Source organism: Pocillopora damicornis, chromosome 9, assembly GCF_964200805.1.
Source record: "Pocillopora damicornis chromosome 9, jaPocDami1.2, whole genome shotgun sequence".
In the NCBI taxonomy this organism is placed as follows: Eukaryota; Metazoa; Cnidaria; class Anthozoa; order Scleractinia; family Pocilloporidae; genus Pocillopora; species Pocillopora damicornis.
Genome location: NC_142678.1, coordinates 3,591,218 through 3,605,876, shown reverse-complemented (window position 1 = coordinate 3,605,876; position 14,659 = coordinate 3,591,218). Strand labels below are relative to the sequence as shown.

The window sequence follows — 14,659 nt, the reverse complement described above, 5'->3', positions numbered from 1 at the left end:
GAATCAAACATTAAGGTTACGAGAATCAAGGAAATGATCCCCAACTTATAAAGCTCTTGATTTTTATACAAATTCTCCTCGTCAGCGCTTCAGGAAATGTATAGAGAACAGTATGGAGAATATGCATACTGATATTAGAGGGTAAAGGATTGAGGAAAAATTATATACCGATTGCTCAATACTCACGAGCAAGGAGTTAAGATATGACTTATTAACCTTTACTATTTTTATCATCCAATCACAGATCGGAGCCATTCCTGTATTTAGTCTCTAGTGTACTTTTGCCATGACGACATGTTGTTTTGTATTAATTCTCTCCGTATTCGCCCGTTAGATCCCGCGCTAGTTCCAGTCTCTTGATTCTCCGTACTCGACACGAGTGTAGTAGGCATATTTCCTACAACGAGGCGTGCTCTTGGTTTGCTATTGTTTCTCTTGGTAAAACTGAACTTTTTTGTTACCAGCGAGGTTAGTCAGCATATAATTATGGTTGGTCTATCTATTTTCAGAAATATATAAGCCTTATGTAAGTTATTTTGGCTGGTTTTTACTTGAATCAGGCTCGTTTCCGCGTTCGATTTCTACGCTCGTGGTTCGTGATTTACATCAGTTTTTCGGTGACATAAGTGTTTCGTAATGATTTCTTCTAGGCTTTGCGCTGAAGGTAATATCAGAGAAATCAGGATCATCAGGTTGGCTACACAACCATTTTAAATCATCTACTAAAGGTAAGCATCGTTTTTGATGATACAAGTGAGTACGATTGAAAATAATACACCCAATTGACTGCTACCGTGTCGGTTGAAATGTGGATGTGAGCCAATCTCAGTCTTTCATGCCGCTTCCAAAAGTAATTTTCCCTAGGAACGCTTTCCTATTGATATCAACCAAGTGATTTGGTTTACATTCCTTCGTGTTTTATGTAATAATAATAATGATGATAAAAATAATAATAATAATATATAATTATATAAGTATTTATATGGATAGATATTGACTAGGAAATTAGGTTAATTTATGACATGGCCTCTAGGCTATGCTTAGCACCCTACTGTGCCATTAGGATTCATAGCATTAAGATGTGTAACACTGCTGATATAATGATAATTACATCTTTAGCCAGGGTAAACCCATCAGCAATTGCTGATCCTAGTAAATTATACAAAACAATACTGAAGTGAATAAAACTTAAGTAAAACTAAAATCTCAATCATAATTGAAGATAATTATTAAAGAAACTAAATATGTATGTGTGATGATGAAAAATCATTTAAAAAATTCTCCTATTTTTGATTTAAATATTAATGATGACATAATTGATTTTAATTCAGGTGACAAATCATTGCTTAGTGCATAGGACTCAATAATCCTGTCCTCAGGTGAGGGTTTGGTAGATCTTGAAAATATTTATAATTTCAGTGGTGAATATTTCACAGACATACCTTAGTATAATGGAAGTTAGCAAATTGGACAGATTTCTCTGAGCAGTAATGTATTAGGTTTAGTTTTCTCTTATGCAGCATAATCAATTCAGAGCTTCAACATTCCCCTCCCAGGCAATACCCCTGGCATTTAAACTTTTGAAGATTGGTTTGTTCAAGTTCCTTGTCTACTTATGTGTAGGACAAACAGCAACTTAAACATAAATACACATGCATCTATATTTCCAATAATTTACATTGCGTGATTCCAAAAATAATTTCTATGATTAGTTTGGTGGTGAGGCAAAACAGTTTTGATTCTATGATATGGACAGTCATGAAAAACTTGAATCCTTGAAGCATTTTCATGCCACAGACATCTGGTTCAATAGCATTTTAGCTTCACAACTGTGTGCCAAAATTTGACCCAAGTTAATCTTAACCCAGGGTTAGGTTTGAGAACTGTAGTGTTTCATCTTGTCTCCTACATTCACCCCACTGGTGTAACTAGATGCAAATATATGTCATACCATGCATTTTATTGAAGCCAGTGTCCAAATAGTTTGAGTTAGACCCTAGGTCTTGGCATTTCATGGTTCAATGCCTTACCCTCTGGCTTGAGAGAACATTTTAACTCTTAAATGCTTGAGAGTGCCATATGGCAAAAGATACCATTACATGCTCAATATTTCATCATTTTTCTGAAATTTTCACAACTAAAAGGTCCTAGAAAGATCTGCACATTAAAGATATAAAATCAAGGCCCCCTCCAATACTTGATATACCACTCCTGCAACTTTTAGAACTTTTTTCTCTGTACTGTTTTGGTTGAGTTGATATCTTATAACAATGGATGCTCTGAGAACTGCAATTTAAGCTGTAGTTTAGTGGTATACCCTATATGTACCTGGAAAAAGAAAAGTTTTGTTTTCCATTTTTCAGTCTTGACACTTCTCTATCTTTTCAGTTACCACCTCCACACCTGTTGGTGTCATTTATAACATAACCCAAAAATACCTTTTATATGATTTATTACACTTGATCTAAAGGTTCATTATTCTCATTTTAAAAAAATTTGGCATTTCTTTCTGGCAGTAAAACAAAGTAGGCCAGAATTAAGTTCATATGTGACATGCCTACTGTATTCTGCAAGGATCAGCTATTTGCAAAGCATCATGTGAGAATAAGAAAGATGATAAATTTTGATTTTGTCGTGGAATGAAGATTATTCATTGCTTTGCTGTGGGATTTGTTTTAAAAAAGAATTTAATGTACACTTCAAAATGACAATCTAAAGTGCTACTCATTTGCAAGGATCAATATACAGATTATTGTATGATGGTTATTTGTTTGTTAGGTGCACTGAAAATTTTCCTTTCCCATGGAAAAAAGATCTAAAACTGGGAGTGCATCTTATGTCAAAGTGTTTTGGTGCATCCTTTTCACAGTGTTTGTTCATCATTTAAATTGATTTTTAGCTTTACTCTAAGTTGGTTGACAGAATTTTCTCTCTCACTGTGCATGTGTGAACCACTAAGACTGATGATGGGTCTTTTAACTGACATGTTGACATTGTCAATTTCTCAAGTTTCGGGTTATTGTCGCAACTGGAAACTTATTACAGCTGAATAAATACAATATTGCCCACCTGAGAGGGCTTTAATTAACCAATGTATTACTGCCCAAAAAAGTGTCACAGAACTATGCAGGTAAAAAAAACTAAGAACAAGTGGTACACATTTAACTTTTTAACCTCCAATTGTGATCAGCATCAAATTTCCCCCTAGAATATCACCTGTGAATTAAACATAAAGGTTATGAGGATAAAAGAGATAATCACCAACTGTAGAAGCTCTTGATTGTTAAGCAAATTCTCCTTTTAGCATCATAGGAAATGTTTAGATAATTGTAAGGAGAATGTACATACTGATGTTAGGGTGTAAAGGGTTAAAAGTTCTGAGAAGAAAAAGGATATTTTTACCATAATCAATTAGCCTTATCTAAGGTAATTTTGATGAGCACAATAGAATTTGCAATATAATATTTGCTAATTAAATATGCCAAGAAAGATGAAAAAATTTGTTTTTTCCGTAAAAGTCAGTATCGCATGAGAAATTTTCATGGGTTTCATTTAGTACAATATGTTGCTCTTGCTTGGGTTATGTTGTCAAGATCACAATATTGAATGTGTGCAAAACCAACTGTAAGAAAAGGTTTTTCCCCAGGCACATCTATTGATATCAGCCAAATGATTTGGTTTATATTCCTGTGATCATGTTTTATGTAGATTTTATCATGTTTTGTTATTTCATGAAACATCCTTAGCTTTAGATTTTCAGATGAAATGGCCATTTTCCCAAATAGAGGAACATGACCAGAAAAAATGCAAACGTCATAACTTTCAATTGGAAATTTTTAAATACAGAATTAGTTGCTTAAAGTGATGTTTTATTTTTTGGACTTTACTTTCCATGAGTTTTGATTGATTTCTTCTGTTACAAGGAATTAATTAATTAAAGTAGAACTGCTAAAGAGCATAGAGCATAAGACTCAATACCCCTGTACTTAGGTGAGGGTTTGGTAGATCTTGAAAATTTTTATGATTTCAGTAGGGAATATTTCATAGACTTACTTTTAGTAAAAGGGAACAGCAAAGTAGATAGATTTCTCTAAGCAGTAATGTATTAAGTTTAGCTTTCCCTGATGCAGAATTCAGTTCAGAGCTTCAACATTCCCCTCCCAGGCAATACCCCTGGCATTTAAACTTTTGAAGATTGGTTTGTTCAAGTTCCATGTCTGCCTATATGTAGGATAAGCTGCAGCAACTTAAACATAAATACACCTTGTGCATTTGTATGTTTCCAGTAATTTACATCATGTCATTCCAAAAATGATTTCTATTTTAAGATAATATTTAGGATATTGGTTTGGTGGTAAGGCAAAGCACTTTTGATTTTATGATATGGACAATCATTTAAAAGTTGAATCCTGGAAGCATTTTCATGTCACAGATATCAGTTTGGTTCAATGGCAGTTTAGCTTCAAAACCATGTGCTAAAATGTGACCCAAGTTAATCTTAAGCGAGGGTTAGGTTTTTGAACTGTACTGTTTCATCCTGTGTTTCATACATTCACCCTGCTGGTGTAACTAGTTGCCCGTGTACAGTCATGTATGTCATGCCTTACATTTTATTAAAGCCAGTGTCCAAATAGTTTGAATTAGACCCCAGGTCTTTGCATTTTATGCCTCAATGCTCCACCTTCTGGCTTGAGAAAATATTTAAACCCTTTATTGCCTGAGAGTGGGCACAAGATGTTATTACATGCTCAGTATATAATCTTAGTTCCTGAAATTTTCCCAATCTAAAGGTCATTGTTGTCTTTGTGCTGTTTTGGTAGAGGTGATATCTTACAACAATCAATGCTATGAGAGCTGCAATTTAAGTTCCGGTTACTGGTATACCCTATATGTACCAGGAAAGCAAAAACAACATTTTTTTTTTCACTTTTGACACTTCTCTGTCTTTTCAGTTACCACCTCCACACCTGTTGGTGTCATTTATAGCATAACCCAAAAATACCTTTCCAATGATTTATTATATGTGGTCTAAAGGTTCATTATTCTAATTTTAAAAATTTGGCATTTCCTTCTGGCAGTAAAACAAGCCAAGCCAAAGTTTAGTTCATATGTGACATGCCATACTGCATTCTGCCAGGATCAACAATTTGGAAAGCATCATATGAGAATGAGAAAGATGATAAATTTTGATTTTGTAGCAGAATGAAGATTGTTCATTATTCTGCTTTGGGAAAAGGTTTATACCTGGAGTGTTTAAAAAAACTTTCATGTTCATGTTCACTTCAAAATTCCCATCTACAGTTTAACTCATGCGAGAGGTATTTGGTTTTAAGGTGCACTGTTTTTCCTTTCCCACAGAAAATACATGCTAAACTCAGAGTGCATCTTGTAGCAAAGTATTTTGGTGCAGCTTTGTCACAGTGTTTGTTTATGATTTAAATTGATTTTTTGCTTTACTTTAAGTCTGTTGACAGAATTTTCCATCTTACTGTGCATATGTGAATCACCAAGACTATTTATGGGTCTTTTAACCGACTTGTAGACATTGTCAATTTTTCAAGTTATGGGTTCTTAATATAACTGGAAACTTCTTACAGCTGAATATCTATAGTAATGCCCACCTGAGAGGGCTTTAATTAACCAACTTATCATTGCCCAGAGGCTCATGTTACAAGTGTTCCACAACCTCAAAAAAGTGTCACAGAACTATGAAAGTAAAAAACTAAGAACAAGTGGAAATTATACATTTAACTTTTTAACTCCCAGTTGTGATCAGCATCAAATTTCCTCCCACAATATCACCTGTGAATCAAACATTAAGGTTATAAGGATAAAAGAGGTAATCACCAACTGTAGAAGCTCTTGATTGTTAAGCAAATTCTCCTTTCAGCATCATAGGAAATGTTTAGATAACTGTAAGGAGAATATACATACTGATGTTAGGGTGTAAAGGGTTAAAAGTTCTGAAAATAAAAAATTGGCCAGGTCTGAATTAATTGTGATGAGCACAATACATTGCAATGCAATGTTTGCTTGTTAAATATGCTAGAAAAGGTAAAAAAATAGTAATTTTTTCTTTGAAAGTATTGCATAAGAAATTTTCATGGGTTTCATTTCATAAGATATGTTGCTCTTGCTTGGGTTATGCTGTCAAGGTCACAATACAGAATGTGTACATAACCAACAGTAAGAAAATGTTCACTCTCTTTGTGTGTGATCCTGTTACATGTAATGTGGTTATTTTATAAGGAAAATGTCATTGTGGCTTATGAACAGTCAAAAGTAGTGGGGTACCTCTTCTGACCCAACATTAGCTCTTTGGAGTTTCCTGTTGGTCGATAACAAGAGAGATTTAGGCTTCCATGCCCTTCTAGTGGCAGTAGTTTTGATGGGGTATTATGACATACTCTCTAAAAACTTCCTTCCTCTTTTAACTTAAGACCCCGCTCTAGACTTGGCTTGTAATGCTTCTGTTGCTGGTGTAAACCAATGCTAAGGGAACTCAGTCATATATGTTAAATTATTTCCCTAAAGTGAAAACACTGACAAGCAAAATTTTAAAAATTGTTGTCAGTATTTAACTGCATTAAATTTTGAATTAAATTTTTGATCATTTTCATTCCTGTGTTCTATTGAGCAGTGAATTTGTTGTCATTACAAAAGCCTTCGGTTAACATTTTGAGTGGTTCAGTGGTGAAATACTATTAATAACTTTTGTTATGTGATTTGATTTTTTTCAGGAATCTCTGATCCCAAATACTTTATTCCTTCAGCTGGCTCCTTGTCTGACCAATCAGCTGGCTTTTGGAATACCATTGTGACATTACCAAAATGTGATCAACAAAGGATTGCAAATGGTGTGTGGGGGAGCTCAGGTAACCATATTAGGCTGTCAAATAATAATTATTATTATCATATGAGTATGAACTGAAGATACCTGGAGTATTGTAATTTGTAATTATCATTATATATACAGCGCAGATTTGATGATAAGTTTATAATATTTTAGTCAATAAACTTCTATAGAGACACGATTATATAGGTATTTTATTCCTTCAGAGCACAAAAACAATCCCTGATACTCTAAAGATGACAGGTTTCTTTAACCCTTTGAACCCTAAGAGTGACCAGCATCTAACTTCTCCCTACAATATCATCCCTGGATCACACATCAAGGTCATGAGAATGAAGGAAATGATTATTAATTAAAGAGAACCTTTTGATCAGTAAACAAAATCTCCTTGTCAGCACCTTAGGAAATGTGTAAAGAAAGTATGGAGAATATGAGAATAGTGTTAAAGGAGTCAAACTGATAAGTAGAGTAGAGAGGTCTTGCTCCTCTTTCCAGTACATGTCTAAGAGAAACAATTACCCAATTGTAATGTTTCTTTCAGAAAACGCGCGGGTACACCTGATGACTCCATCTTTGTATTTTGGATCATATGGCATTAGCCACTCCTTCACCTCTTGCCAGTTCTGTAGAGAAGACAAACGGAGCCAAGCTCAGCCGACTTCTCATCGATGGTGGAACAACAGTTCTCAGGAGCATTTTCAATGGATATCATCCCCCAGCAAGTCTTTCAACCGCGTTAAATGCAAACTATTCGACTCTTCAAAATCTGTTGAGAAGAAGGATTCTACACAAACCTCAATGGGATCTATTGTTTCCTCTAAGCGGTGCTCCTCCAGACTCCCAAACATTTGATATCACTCTTTTATTCCTTCTCTTAACCAACATTTGTGGTCTCTACCCACCCCGCTCTGGGTGGCACAACAAACCACCTCCAAGTGACAACTCCCTTGAAGCAAATCTTGCTCGCATAAAGTTTTACCGCAATGAATTGTATGGCCATGTTACCACAACTGGTATTGCTGATCCAACTTTCTCAACTCTATGGCAGGAGATCAGCGTTGTTCTTGTTGCTCTTGGCTTGCAGCAGGCAGAAATTGATAGATTGAAGGCTGAATATTGTGGAGAGCAAGAGTTCTTAGATGCGTTGCTTGAGTGGGCTGATTCTGAGAAAGAAACAAAATCACAGCTGAAGGATATGGAGACCAAAGTGTTGCAAACTGTTGGTGAAAGTAAAGTAAAGCTGGTAGAAGTTCATCAGTTGCAGAAGAACTTGCAAGAATCTGTCAGTATTGTGCACCAGAGCCAACTTCAAGACAGTAAAGCCATTCAAGATACCAAGTTAACAGTTGAAAAAGTCTGTGAGAAGCTTCAAACTTTGGAGGAGGCATCCCAGCACACCATTCAAAATTTGAATGACGAGAAGGAGAGCATCAGAGGTGACGAAGTCCTTACGAAACTGGCAAAGGTTGACAGTTCAGGTGATATAGATGACTATGCAAGCAGATATGTTGAGGGAACTCGTTTATCGATCCTTGAAGTAGTTGAGAGCTGGTTAGCCGACAAAAGTTCTCCAAATAGAGTGATTGTTATTAGTGGGAATGCGGGGATGGGAAAGTCTGTAATCTCAGCTGTCTTGTGCCAAAAGATGTTAAAGGTTGGAAGATTGTCAGGGAGCCACTTCTGTCGGCATAACAAGGCACGCCGAAGGAATCCCAAAGTGATGCTGCAGTCGTTAGCCTGTCAGCTTTCCGAATCGCTGCCAGAGTACAAGAAGTCTATCGTGAAGCAGTTGTCGAGAAATCTGGGCGTTGAAATTGGAGACATGGAAGTGGAAGAACTGTGTGAATTCTTGTTTAAAGAACCTCTTTCAGATTTGAAAGACCCAGGCTCTATCCATCTCATGGTTATAGATGGTTTAGACGAAAGTGAATACCAGGGGCGTAATGAGCTTTTAAATGTGATTGCTGATTACTTCAAGACACTTCCGTATTGGATTCGATTTGTGGTAACAACGCGACCTGAAATAAACATCTCAGAGAAGATTCAAGACTTAAATCCCATACAGCTGAACCCAAACGATCAAGGAAACTTGATGGACGTTAGGCTTTGCTTTCAAAAGCAACTGGGACATGTTCTACAATGCGATTGCCAAGATGCTATCTTAGAGAAGCTTGTTGAAAAGTCGGAAGGAGTCATGTTGTATACCTATTACCTGACAGAGTTCATTAAGAAGAATGCTGCGCGTGGGAGTGCTGCTGAAGTGATAAACAGCGGCTTGCCATCAGGTATTTCTTCCGTTTATCAAGACTATTTCAAACGCCTGAAAAGTGAAATGCACAAAGAACTGGGAATCACCGAAGAGCAATTCTTTGATTTTTTAAATACCATCGTGGCAGCAAGAGAACCATTACCAGTTGAGTTTGTTTATAAGTTGTTCCTTTCAAAAGAATGGTCATCGGCTGATGAGCAAAAGGTACGAGACGCAGTTGATTGTATCTCGGCTCTTCTACCCATTGAGGGCGAGTGCATTGACTTGTTTCACAAGTCAGTCAAGGACTGGCTGGTTGAGGAGACTACTTCGAGGCAAAAGAAGTTTACTGTTAGCGGAAAAGAATGTCATCGCGTCATTGCAAAGCTTTGCAGAGATGAACTAGATGATTTGAAACTTAAAGGGATCCAGAGTTCAACACTGAAACAGACGTCAAGGTATGCCTTGCAGCATGGTGTTCAGCATATACTTGAGGTAGAAGAGAATGCTCGGCTATGTAGCTTCGACAACATTGTTAAGAATTATGTTTTGGACCTAGAATTGGTCTATGCAAAGCTAACTGTGAAGAGTATAGCAGCCACTGAAGATGTTCTTTGCGTACAAGAAAAGGAAAATACAAATGCTTTGTCAGAGAATTACAGAGAAGCCCTTGAGACGTTATTGTTGCTGTTGCGGAAGCATTTAAGTTCTCTATCAAAAATTCCTCACGCCATCTTTCAAATCTTGTTGAATAAAGGAGGACCTGAACTGTCTGCGGAGGCATTAAGCCTGCTGAACACTAAATATGTGGACTTACCATATATGGAATACATGCGAAAGAATGAAAAAAGACCAGATGCTCTAATGCGGTTTTTTGCTTCAGACTACGTGGTCTGCTTTGATGTCTCACCAAATCTAGACTACCTGGTTTGCGAGTGTTTCGATGGCACAACTCATCTGTGGTCGCTCTGTACTGCCCAGCTAATGTGGACACGTTCTGCGCTGGTATCAAATATTAATTTTCGGTGGTACCTAAATGTCAGACGGCCTTCCCTTTTCCGATTTTCCCGGTCAGTAGTTTTCCATCCAACCTTAAACCTGATCCTATCAGGGACTCTGTGTCAGGGTTATACCTTGGCCGGAGACGTGAAACCTCTTTTCCCTGCGAGCAAGTGCCGGTTTAAAGTTTGTTCAATATCTCATAACAAAACCACGATGCTGACGGACTGTCTGAACCGGGGGAATTGCGTCGTCCAATGGAGTCTAAAAGATGGAAGCGAAATTCGTTGTTTTGCACACGAATGCGATATTGTATCTTTTGCTTGGTCTGCTGATGGAAGACGGATGGCGATCGCTGATTCTGACCACTGCGTATACCTCATTGACATGAACGATGGATCTGAGACTCTGATACGGGCTTTTATTCTGTCACAGTGTGTTAAGTTAACTCCTGACTGCCGGTTTTTATTCGGTTTGGTTTTGGCTGGGGATGAGGTTGGTTTGTTTTCGAAGCCCAAGCTTTTTTGTTTAGATATTGACAAGAACACTGAGTCAAAGTATAATTGGAACTGCTTTCCTAGGACGATTAACTTCCAATACGTCTCGGAATTTGAAAGTTGCAATGAGATTGGCTTCTTATCAGGAGATCCTTTTTGGTATCCATTTGGAAGAAATAGTGTATACTCACCATTTATGGATTTTGCACTAGTACTGAATAAGCAGATGTTATTAAGAGTTTCCTCTCCCAGTAAAGTGATCGAAATGTGGAGCCTTAACGACGTAAGGGAGGGGAGAGGTGGAAGTAGCGAATTAATTGAACGAAGCACAGAACTCGGTGACAATACGACAAAGAGAGCCAAAAATAACGATCTAACGGAACATAACCTACCAGAAATCAACGATATGCTGGAACAGAAAGCTGAAATCGATGTTCTGTCAGGAGAGAGAGCTGAAGTTGTTCATCCATCGGAACAGAGAGCTGAACTTGACGACCCACCCGAACAGATATCTGAACCCGGTGGCTTAGTGGAACAGACGATGGAACTTAACAACTCTATGGAAAAGAGAGATGGACTTGATGATCTTGTGAGAGAACGAAGGGATTTTAATGACCCACCACAAAAGAATGTGGAACTTTTTTTCCCGTTAGAGGCGGATGTTAAACTCGATGAACCATCAAAACTATTGGAAATTGATCTATGCAGCTTATCAGAGAGTGGAGCTGATCCTTGCTCTAAAAGGGGTAAGTTTCTAAACAAACTGTGATGCTGCGTCAGTGGGAGAGTATAACAGGGTAAATTAGTATTATCAACTGAGTTGATAACGTAAATTGGCCACCTTAAAAAGTTTAAAAGCTGACGTTCTGAGCGTTAACCCTTCGTCAGAGCGATTGACAAAGGGCTAACGCTGAAACGTCAACTTTTAAACTCTTTACGGTGGCCAATTTACGTTATCAACTCAGTTGATAACAATAAATTACCTTAATCCTTATTCTGTTCTCTCTATCCTAGATTATCAGGAACAACAGGGACCTTTACTTGAGGATATAGAGGAAAACGGTTTTGTTAAAAATGATTACTTTAAACCACCATATACCGTATCTCAGGTTTCTTTCTCTGTTAATGGTGACTTTCTCTATACTATGATGGGTACAAGGATCCAGCGAATAAATCTTGTGACTGGCGATATTTTAAATAAAATTGTTAGTCGCAAGGTATGTTTGAGATTACATTTTCGTCTTGTGCCCGTCAAAAGAGGTGTCCTATTCCGAACAAATAGTTACTCGCTTGAGTTGTGGAACCCTGAGTTGTCTGTTTGTATGCAAAGGTGGACTGGCTTTTTTGTCCGGGTTGTTGTACCCTTATCAGAGGAACGAGTCGCCTTGGAAACGGCAAATGACGATGATCGCAGACGGGAAGTGATCATTTTAGATACAACGAGTGAAAAAATTGTGTCAACCATTGCAAATTTTGAAGGTGAATTTTTGGCATGTAATAACAAGTGTGAAGTGCTAACCACCACTGATGGAAAGTTACTGCAGCTGTGGCATAAAAACCGAGTGCTATGGGAAATTCCTTTTCAGTTTGATAGACTCTGGCTTCGCCAAGCTGTTACTTTTTCTCCCGCTGAAGAATACATCGTCAGTGTTGGTAAAACTGGCTCTTACGTCCTCGACGCAGTTTCGGGAAAAGTGATTTGTCGATTGAAGTACAAGGATGGATATAATATTAAGTTCATCAGTAACGAGGACTGCATCGTAGACTTGAATGATTCAACAGGTTTTTGTCTTCGATTATACAACGTTATATCTGGTGATCTCCTTAGTGAAATTGTAGAGGAAGGAGCAGGTCGAAATTTTGCAGTTTGTCCTTGTAAGCGCTTGGTCGCAATCGGCCTTCAAAACTCCGAGAACCATTTTGAAATCATTCAAGTGAAGCTGCCAGGCGACAAAGAAAAGACGAACATGAAAAGGTCAGTTGAAACAAAGTTTATTTGAAGACAGAAAAAGAATAATGTGGATAATAATATAATGTTAATAGTATTAATAGTAGTTATAACAATAATGATATTACTAATAATAATGTGATAATGATAACAATAATAATGATGATACATGTAGTAATAATGATAACAGTAGTAGTAAGAACAGTCATGATGATAATTATAACTATGATGATACTAATGATAAATAATGGTAATAGGACAGAATGGAGTCCAATTCGTTCTGTAATCATACGAGTGATAAACAAAATCGGACGACAGCAAAGCCGCGGGAGTCTGATTTGCTAATCACGAGTATGGTTACAGACACAATTGGACGACACAGAGTCCTGTTACCAATTCATCATAACTGTTGCAATTTCCGAAAACAACAAACATATTAAGGACAAATATATCTGGTAGAGACGATTTCTAAAGTAAAAAATTCCTCGATTTTGGAAATTCAACAATTTTTTATGAGTGAAAATGATTTTAAAATCTGAACCTCGATTAATGTCTACCATCACTAACCTCCACTACGGTGAATAATTATTAACTATTGTCAACTTGAATTTTTTTGTTTACATATATGTTTACTCGTTTTCTTACACTTTTTGTTTTTCAAACTTTTCTCAATAACCCGTTTCTGTGTTTTACTGTTACACTTGGTGATACCACGTCGATATTTTATCTTTCTTTGCAAGATTTTTGCTTTTACCAACGCGAAGGATTTTTTGATCGACGAATAGTGAGACTGATGCCATATGAAAATACCCAATAAAGAGATGCCCTTGAAAAATGCAGTTTTGGTGTTAATTTACCTACAATATACAACTGAAAATACTCTATTACTTATTATAAGATGTTGCCTTTGACTTAACTTCTATTGATGAATTTTTTACCTTAGGTTGAACCTACCAAAATAAGACATCTACATAGATTTACAGTTGGGAAAGACATTGTCGATCAGAAAACCTGTATTCCGCTGATTCCTTTGCTTTCGAGTGGTTACGATCTGACCTCTGAACAGAAGAGACCGCTGATCGAGGTTGGAGCGAGTACAAGAATGATTTTAGTGACAAAGCTTTTTAAGGATTTAATTATACTTTTCTTTAAAGGGCTATAGATAAGTTGGAGAGCTGTTCACGCTGCCAAAAGATTTTTTTTGAGACTTATAAACATTTTGAAGTGTTCCTAGTATAAACTTAAGACGAACATTTAACGCTCTATTTTATTGCTCTTTTGGTGTTTAATCAGCCAGCTACAAGCTAAGAAAATTGTTTTATGGAAGCGGAGTGCAGCAAGCGTTTCATTCAGTGTTGATTTGCGACTCGTTTAACTCGTGAGATCAATTCCTCTATGAAAACGAAAAAGGTATTGACAAATTGTACAGTTCTTCGTTGAGGCTCAGAAAGGTTCTAAAGTCATTTTCTGCAAAATTACTTTTACAGCGTAAGACTGTTGGAGAAAAAGAGAGAAATATCTTGTGGTACCACCTGTGATTCTCTCGTGTTTTTCCAATGAAAGAGGTAGTTTCAAATGTGGGTAACCAGCTAACTTTATATCCATTGGATGTGTACATAGCTTATACCGGCCTGGTTGAAGATGGAACCAGAATGACCGCAAAGGAATCGTTTCTTCAACATTATTTTTTAGAAAAAAAAAGGATATTCAATGCGCTGATTTTCGGATATAAATTAGTTTGTGTATGTTTTTGAAATTTGAAGACATTATCGGTACTTTGTTTTTTAAAATACTTTCTTTTGTCGGGAAGGTGGGCCTGTAGTCACTCAAAGTGAAGTAGTTTTACAATAAAATTAAAACCGAGAAGGATTCAATGTCCAGTTGATGTGAAATTCTGTGGGCATAGCCCTAACCTCCAGTAGGTGGCTGTTAGTAGTCAGTTGGTAAGGTGTCCGTGTGTCAGGGCATCGTTGCATGGTCAATCGCACCAGGGTGCAATACCAGGAAATTTTCCTCTCTAATATCCTTGCAGTTATAAATGAGAAAAAAATTTAAAATGCAAACGAACATATGCAAAGCATACTTAATGAAATAAACTAGTCAAAACACTTTTA

General features: G+C 36.9%; 3 protein-coding genes across 4 annotated transcripts in view; all 3 read left to right on the top strand.

Moving 5' to 3' along the window:
- The first annotated feature begins 654 nt into the window (after positions 1-654).
- LOC149039655 (uncharacterized) overlaps positions 655-14,659 on the top strand; it is a 34,599-nt gene continuing 20,594 nt past the window's right edge. The window contains exons 1-2 of one of the 2 annotated variants that reach the window (XM_089183545.1): positions 655-728; positions 1,332-1,379. The gene's annotated coding sequence lies outside the window, so the exon portion shown is untranslated. Of the gene's footprint in view, positions 729-1,331; positions 1,380-6,740; positions 6,876-14,659 lie in introns of those variants that run through there. The other variant, XM_089183546.1, reaches the window with a different exon arrangement.
- LOC149039648 (uncharacterized) overlaps positions 6,737-14,659 on the top strand; it is a 118,839-nt gene continuing 110,916 nt past the window's right edge. The window contains exon 1 of the mRNA XM_089183542.1: positions 6,737-6,875. The gene's annotated coding sequence lies outside the window, so the exon portion shown is untranslated. The remainder of the gene's footprint in view (positions 6,876-14,659) is intronic.
- On the top strand, positions 6,741-14,411 carry LOC149039657 (uncharacterized). The gene is made up of 4 exons (XM_089183540.1): positions 6,741-6,875; positions 7,395-11,343; positions 11,612-12,572; positions 13,489-14,411. The coding sequence occupies exons 2-4, from the start codon at positions 7,443-7,445 to the stop codon at positions 13,505-13,507; spliced, it is 4,881 nt and encodes a 1,626-aa protein (XP_089039666.1). The 5' UTR covers positions 6,741-6,875; positions 7,395-7,442; the 3' UTR covers positions 13,508-14,411.

Coding starts and splice junctions, on each gene's coding strand:
- LOC149039657 (XM_089183540.1), top strand. CDS start 7,443: ATGGCATTAGCCACTCCTTCACCTCTTGCCAGTTCTGTAGAGAAGACA. Junction 11,344..11,611: donor TGATCCTTGCTCTAAAAGGG/GTAAGTTTCTAA, acceptor TCTCTATCCTAG/ATTATCAGGAACAACAGGGA.